The 8,244-nt window shown below is 38.9% G+C and overlaps 1 protein-coding gene across 2 annotated transcripts; it reads right to left on the bottom strand.

Annotated features, from left to right (window-relative positions):
• Positions 1 to 621: 621 nt before the first annotated feature.
• Positions 622 to 6,599, bottom strand: LOC21392474 (proline-rich receptor-like protein kinase PERK8). 2 transcript variants are annotated; one of them, XM_010099521.2, is made up of 8 exons: positions 4,566 to 6,599; positions 3,614 to 4,027; positions 3,282 to 3,368; positions 2,679 to 2,749; positions 2,388 to 2,464; positions 1,708 to 1,855; positions 1,254 to 1,415; positions 622 to 1,135 (listed from the first exon to the last, which is right to left on the bottom strand). In XM_010099521.2, the coding sequence occupies exons 1-8, from the start codon at positions 5,593 to 5,595 to the stop codon at positions 812 to 814; spliced, it is 2,313 nt and encodes a 770-aa protein (XP_010097823.1). In that variant the 5' UTR covers positions 5,596 to 6,599; the 3' UTR covers positions 622 to 811. The 2 variants fall into 2 exon arrangements, with proteins under 2 accessions (XP_010097823.1, XP_024022303.1); XM_024166535.1 differs by having other exon boundaries at positions 3,614 to 4,021.
• Between the last annotated feature and the right edge of the window lie 1,645 nt (positions 6,600 to 8,244).

Below are 8,244 nucleotides of genomic sequence, written 5' to 3'. Positions count from 1 at the left end.
GGGATAAGAACATTATGTTACAGAATAAGAAGTTTTTTTCTAATTTAATTTTATTATTATTATTGCAATGCACTCTTTCGTTATTGAAAATGATATTGAAAGCCCAACTTTCAATGTAGAGTAGAGTAGGAGATGTATGCAACCACAAAATAAATAAATAAATAAATAAAAAGTACTGAATATGCCTATGTGTAATGAGTATTTTCTTAAAATATTATTGTTTTTAAAAGTAATTGTATTAATGGGTATTTTAGTCACATTAAAAAGGGAGTGTGAGGAGTAGAAAAAAGAAGTGTCACGCACCTTTAAGTTATCGTTATGCAATTGAAAATTTGATGTCGTTTCCTTGAAAAAAATTGATGTCGTTCTGAGCTTAAAATTTTTATAATATCGAATACAATGTTGTCGTTTTCCAGTACAACTTTTTATTCTCAAACAGGGATAGTGATGTAAGAACAAAAATAACGCATGTTTGAGGGGGGAAAAGAGGGATACGTATTAAATGAATTAATACAAATACAATGATACGCTGCATCTATGAATCAAAAATTATATGAAAGAATACAAAACATGCATTTCCTCGCAAAACAAAAGTCATGTTAGCAAAGGAAGAAAAAAAAAAAAAAAAAAAAAAAAAAAAACACGAGGCAATTTTCATATGATTTACAGTATATGAGGAACTATACTCGGTTACAAAACCTCAATGGAAGATTTCTTACTCGGTATCATTCAACCGTCGCCGAGAAGTTGATTACCAAATTGTGAAAAGCTGGTTTCTCTCCAGTTTGTACAGTAAGTCTTGAACTTGTCTTTAGTTGTTACACATCCCAGATCTATTTATGTTTATTGTACTCCGGTCACCCTGCTCTCTGCTCGCCCAACTTCTCTGAGGTTGGACTCTGCTGTCTCTACTCCCAAAGCTACTCTGAGTTTGGTCCCTGTGATCTTGACTCCCCCAGCTACTGTGAGTGCGCTCGAAGAAGTCGGTACTGTATTCCTGACTTCCAAATGCCATCCTCTGGAACATTCTAATTTGCGTAGAGTGTTGCGCCAGATCGAAAAGTTCACTTTGGCCCGGTTTCATTCCATTGCTGAGATCAGAGATCTCGTCCATGGAGTCTAGAGCTCTCACCACCTGGAACCAGGATGAGAAAAAGGGAGGCATAAGAAGAAGCAAAAGAAGAGATTAGAGATTCTCTATCTAGAGAAATAAAATGAATGAAAAACAGCACAATCCGGTCAAAGCTAAGTACCTGTCCCATTCGTGGCCTTTTTGCAGCCGAATGACGCACACAAGCCGCGGCTGCCTCAATCATACGGAACATCTCATTTTCATTGAAATTTAATCCCAGCCTCGGATCTACCAACTCCCCAAAGTCCTCAGTATCAAGCGCTTCAGAAAGCAATGGTCGAGCCTGGATAATGAGTTTCAAGTTAGAATTAAACTGCATACACTTGACAATTTTTCAATGATTCAATTCCAACCACTTCCTTAAATATCTTCCTTTTTTTCGTCATCTTGTTTGATAAGACATTCAGAATCAATGTTCAACATACAAAACAATGATCAATTCAGTGCACAAGAATAAATTTTTAAACAAGATTCAAGCATGGTCAGTGAACTTTAGAAACTAACAGGACTTTTAGAGGAAAGTGATAATGCCAGCAATATCCATGAGAAGATATCTTAGATGTTCACGAACTTACCCATTCTACAAGGCTCTCATCACCCAAAGGTTGAGAGGCATCCACAGGTTTGCGACCAGTAATTAGCTCCAAAAGCACAACCCCAAATGAATAAACATCAGACTTTTCAGTTAACTTCCCACTTGTTGCATACTCCGGAGCCATGTATCTAAATAAATCGCACAATTCTGTTTATCAACATATATGAATTTTTTTTATTTTTTTTATTTTTTAGTATCGTAATTTCTTAATTTATCTTAAAACATCATAATTGCAGAGAAAGAAACACGTTTAGAATTTGGAATTCCCTCATCAAAAAGAAAAGCCATGCAATCATAACAAGAACCACTAGAAGTCGAATCAGAACTGATAGGGAAGATAAAGACGGATTAATTCATACTCAAAATTTATATAAGTAAATAAATAAATTGGAAATGATGAAGTGTTGATGGTCCACATTCATTTTAAACTTTTAAAGTGTTGGAAAATTCAAAAAAATAATTAGGCTTATCCATGATCTAGACATTTGATAATTATTGAAGAAAAATGGTCAGATCATAGACCAATATTTAAAGTGTCATTTTAATGAAAAGTTGGATAAGTTAAGCAAATCAAGAAAAGAAGTTTTTTATAAATACAATTAAAGATGCCTTGGGTACCCTCCTCGAAATGAGGAGGAAAACAACGCCTTTAATACCTACCCGAAGGTTCCCATCACACGTGTTGTTACATGTGTATTTGAATCAAGTGCCAACTTTGCAAGCCCAAAATCTGAAACCTGTTATTATGAGGAAAAAAAAAATTAATTCCAACAAAAAATTGTTTATTGGAGATTAGGGGGGGCAGCAGTTGCCAAGGTAATTTTACGGGCATCAATACATTCCAGCAAAATAAGACTGCGAAAAAGGGACTCCTAATCTTAACTAACATCAAAGTACATAAGTTCCATTTGAACGGCAGAAGCACAACATCAAGGTTTCGGAAGAACGTACCTGAGCTTCATAATTGTTATCCAGAAGGATGTTTGATGACTTAATATCCCTATGGATAATGCGGGGATGGCCTGAAAATTAAATTAAATAAGACTAGTAAGAAGAGGGAAGACAGAGAAAGATGTCTAAGATATGCAGACACATTTATCTTGAGGGAATATGAGCAAAAGTCACTAAACACAATCTAATTATGTGTGCGTTTGTTTGCTTCAGATGACTAAATTTACTCGTGAGAATAGATCATTGCGAAATAGGAGATAGTTTCCTTTGAACATGCCAATATCAGTGATACACGTTTTAGTTACTAGTTACTACAGCCTAGAGGCATCCAAATGGTTAAAGGTTATGGCAATTCACAATTGGCAACTCAAAAAATCATGGGCACGAGAGCCTCGTATACCAAAGCAAAGACAAAAGAACTAAATTACACTGTAACTAAAGGCCTTTGTTTCAGGATAGTTATAGCTTAGCTTATAATTAGATGGAAAAAGTTGACAAGAGGACAATCACCTGTTTACATAGAAAGACTTAAAAAGCATTCACGATATGTGTGGTTAATAAAATCATCTTCTAAATTATGTCGCAAGGAAATAGGAAGCTTACAGTCTTCATGTAAGTAAGCTATTCCCCGAGCTGAACCAGCAGCAACCTTGACTCTGGTTGCCCAATCCATAACAGGCCTGCCTTCATCTGCAAAGTTCAATTCATATGGAAAGTTAGAAGTACGACTTTGACAGGAAGCAGAAAAATGTAAGAATATTTGCCTCTGAATAATTTTTGTATTAAACAGATACAAGAAACAACGCATATGACAATTCCTTTGGTTCCTAAATCCGAACTACTCTTCGTATCTCATTCTCATATGCAAAACAAACAGTTTATTTATACAGGATTAGCAGTTAACAATTCAAGATTTTGGAGCCACTTAAACTCACCATGAAGATGATAATGAAGATTGTTGTTTGGAACATAGTCGTAGACAAGGAGCCTTTGATGCTCAGATATACAATAACCCACAAGAGAGACCAAATGGCGATGGTGTACTCGGCTAATAATTTCAACTTCTGCTCTGAACTCACGCTCCCCCTGTCCACCACCGATCTTCAACTGTTTCACGGCGACCTCTCTGCCATCTACCAGGACACCTTTGTATACACAGCCAAATCCACCTTCACCTAGAAGATTCTGCGTTGAAAACCCATTTGTGGCCTGGATTAGCTCTTCATATGTGAACCACGACTTCGAATTGCTTACCCCACCCTCTGAAGGTGCGTACATGAAGTCACTACCAGAGCCACTTCCCACACGAGGAGGAGGAGCTGGAGAATAGGACCTCAGAAATACTGAATCTGGCAAGGAAATACAAGTTTCATTAAAGTCATTGTTTCAAAAATGATTTAACTGGCCTCGTCTGCATAATCAGGCAATAGCTTGCGAGCTCAGCAAAGTTCTCATGCCACTCAATAGGATTTAAAAAAACAAAAAAAGGAATACTTCGAACCACTGAACACATTTGCAAGGTATTATCAAATAAACGGGAAGTTTTGAATCCAATGATCAGTACTAATTAAGGGTTGAGACAAACTCTTAATCAACAATTGCTAAAAGTTTCTTTCTTTTCCTTTCTATCTCAACCCCACATCCTAATAATAAAGTATTTAACATATATGTCGACGCACTACCTTCATTAAGGAAAAAAAAAGTTCCATTTTAAATACAAGCATTATTTTCCAGTGTCAAGTTTATTGGACTTATAGAGTACCCGGTAAAGACACTTCAAAAGCTTCCCAGGAAAAAGGGAAAAAGAAGCAGATACTTTAAAATTCAGAGTACCACCAAGCTATAAGAAAACAAACTTATAAAAGTTGACGATGCTTAGTATGTTACCTGAATTTTGGGAGGAGGCAAATGGGGAAGGCATGCTATAGCCAACAGTCAATTTGTTTCTCCTCTTCTTCTTCCGTACAAACCACACAGCCATGACAATGAGGCTGAGCACTACCAACCCAACTATGACACCAATTGCAACAGCTCCTCCAGTTTTCAGCCCGTCTGCAGATGAACCACTGGACGACACGTCGTTGTCAGTGGTCGATTTTGCAGTGGGCTTCTGAGTCGGAATAGCAGGCAAGGGTGCTGGGGAAGCAGGGCTTGTCGAATTACTAGGCGGAGCAGGGGAAGACGTAGGAGGAGACGGTGAAGAGGACGAATGAACCGGAGGAGGAGGCGACAGCAATGTCGTCTCCGGCGGAGGAGGAGATCCAGAACCAGATGGCGGAGACGGAGGAGAAGATTTCGGTGGATCAGCCGCCGGCGGAGGGGGAGAATTCGACGATGGAGGAGTAGGGACAGTGGCCGGAGGAGGCGGAGGAGATTGAACAGCTTGATCAGGAGGTGGCGACGTCGTAGCAGCCGGAGGCGTCGGAGAAGCTTCGGGAGGAGGAGGCGGAGAAGAAGATCCTCCGGACGGAGGCGGCGAGGTCGCTACCGGAGGCGGCGGAGAAGCCTCCACAGGAGGAGGTGCAGCCGGAGGCGACGGCGGCGGTGACGTAGGCGGCGATGGAGGCGGCGCCGATGTAGCTGGAGTTGTCGGCGGCGGGGAGGCTGGAGTTGAAGGCGGCGGAGACGCGGCAGTCGAAGGTGGCGGAGGCGCGGCAGTCGAAGGCGGCGGAGACGCGGGAGTGGAAGGAGGCGGTGAAGTCGATGTCGGCGGCGGCGCGGGAGTCGGATCGGCCGGCGGAGATTGTGGCGGCGGCGATGAGGAAGTAGAGTTAGAGGAGGCCGGAGGCGCTGGGGAGTCGGAAGTCTGATCGGGCTGCGACGACGGAGGAGTCGTCGTTGAGGAATCCGCTGGCGGAGACGTCGGCGACGGAACTGAAGAAGTCGAAGAGGTCGGAGACGGCGTCGTCGAAGCCATCTCTCACAAAGATTCTCCTCCTAGTTGAACTAGTTATTCTTCTTCTAGTACTACTACGACACATCCATTGTCAAATTCCAGTCATCTCCCGAGAGAACCGCAATCAGATCCCTAAATTCTCTTCCTCACAGCTAGACCAACCAAGCAAAAATGGCCAAATTGTTCGCAAATCAACAACCCTAGAAAAATTCAACTTGACAACAACGGAAAATCCACCTTTGACTGGAAATTCTCCAGATCTTTCTCTAACAACAAGTACTTTCAGCGAAAAAGCTCGAAACTTTCCAGCAGAAATCGGATCAACCAAAAGTCAGAATGTGCAACACATTCACTTCATCAGCTCAAAACTGTAACGGTGAATATGAGAATCAGAAAACCTAGAAACTGGGAAATGGAGATTTTCTCGACAGTAAAGCTTACAGCTTGGAATCTTCGAATTTTCAGACTTTTTCTCGAGAAAAAGGAAAAAAAAAAATGTTTAGGGGAACATGGTCAAGAGGTACACACTACACCCCCACAAAATATGCGAACCAAACGTGGGACGACTACAGAGCTGCCTCACTCACATGCACGGCCACGCCAAGCAAAAAAGATGATGAATTTTTAGCTTTAAAGTGGCGTTTTTCTTTAGCTGTTTTTTCTTTTCCTCTTAAAAACTCCACTATTTACTTGCACAATTTTCTTTTCCTTTTAGGAGGGAAAAAAGCCACAATTGATGGAGAAAATAGACGAGAACTTTATACCTCTGATATCGTTTAAATGACATGAAATTATTCTACCTGTATAATGGCTGGCTTTTTGATAATTGTTTGAGTGGATTAAAAATAAAACGAAAATAATCAGTCAAAATAGAAGGCCGCGTCTGAGGTTCAAAGCGTAAAGTCAGCGCTCAAAATTTATGATCAATTTAGAATAAGAAATGTTTCTCGAAACATGGATTCATAATGGAAGAGATCTCAGTCTCTCTGTCACACTGACTACCATTCTCCGCGAATGTGCGCATGTTGAATGAATGAATGAATGAGCTACGATGAAGGATCTTTATTACTTTATTAGTCTCTTTTTTTTTTTTTTTGTGGTAATTATTTTACATACTATATCACGGGTTATTTGTCGTTTTTATTCTTGTCGTTTTCTTTGTTGTGTTTCCCTTTTTGGTTGGGCATTCTTATAAATGAACAACAAACGCGTCTTCAATGCAAAGGCTTTCTTGGGTTAGTTGAACAAATGATGGAATATATTGTGGCCCTATAGCTATTTTTGTAGTGACAAGCTAACAACAAATGTTTCTTACTCTTTGTGGGTCTACATTTTTTTTTTTTTTTGCTAATCCTTTGTGGGGCTACATTTATTGGTAGCTTCTCTTATCTTGGATTTTATTTAAGGTAACTTGACTTCAAAAATGAAAAAGGGCAACAAAAATAAATTAAAAAAGACAGAAAAGGGACAACTATGATTTAATTTATTTTTTTTTTTTTTTGGTGAATTAGTGAAATGATTCAAAAAATTAAAACCTTAGTGAAAAAAATTACCTTATCCTAAGCCGAAAAACATGTGTATAAAGAGCTACTTTTCATTCGGCTCAGAAAGTATGTGTAAATGCGTTTACCAATGCCCAACAAATATTGATCAATATCTTGTTTTCTTACAACACTAGTAAAGGGTAATTCCTCAACATGTGCAACTTAGCTATAGTTGAGTGGATACAACTAGTAAGCACATTCGTGGAGTCAACTCATTATTGTTGTATAATTGGGTATAACAATTGTTTTGTTTTTTTTTTTTTTGCAATTTCATTTTCATGTTAAGTTTACCAATGACCAAAGTACAATGTCCAAAATTTTAACTTGTAGTAGCTTTCTAACGTGGGAACATATTCAAGATACGTATTTTAATATATAGACCTACCATTGTCTTTTAAAAAATCGAGTGTTTTTTAGCTAGTTCGAAGATAATCATAACAATATCCCCGTGATTTCAAATTAGTAGAATTAGGCCAAGTCTCTAATTCGGCAGTCTGAAAATGGTACTTATATGTGTTGTCAAGTATGTCAAAAAGAATAAGAAGAGTGGCAGGTGTTTGTTGTTGGACGCATAGTCGGACTGCCTAACCGGAAGGCTATTTCTAAGTCTGCGAATAATCCGAATGAGGCTATGAGAAGGCAGCCGTTGATAAAATGGCGGATGCCGATGTCTTGTTAGAGCGGTGAACCACAAGCGAAGAAGTGCCATCCGGTTGAGGCATATGATTTTATTTTGCGGGAGATTTAGGTCATATAACTGAGCTAGAAACAATTATTTAATTTAATCAATGGGTACATCAAATAAGCCAAATTGACACTATAGTTTGTACTTTTTACAGCAAATCAAGATTAGATGGAAAAATAGAGCTTCAGTCAAACACAAATCTTTCTTTTGAGACGAAATAGAAACTCTGAGTCGGTAGGTTTGAAAACATTCCGAGAACGTGTAATTGGAGGATTTTGAGTCCCTAGTGGTCAAGTACTTTCATTGTTGTAAGAAAAGCGTATGCTTGCATAAGAAAGGAAGATGGTCTCGTACTGCTTTCCTTTTTCTTTTTTTTTTCTTTTTTTTTTTTTTTTTTTTTAAAAAAAAAAAAAAAAGGAAAATTTTTTTTGGAAGGGCATT

The sequence above is a fragment of the Morus notabilis genome, unplaced genomic scaffold (assembly GCF_000414095.1).
Source record: "Morus notabilis unplaced genomic scaffold, ASM41409v2 Scaffold1108, whole genome shotgun sequence".
NCBI lineage: Eukaryota > Viridiplantae > Streptophyta > Magnoliopsida > Rosales > Moraceae > Morus > Morus notabilis.
Note: the sequence above shows the minus strand (reverse complement) of the source record. Positions and strands in the feature narration are given on the sequence as shown.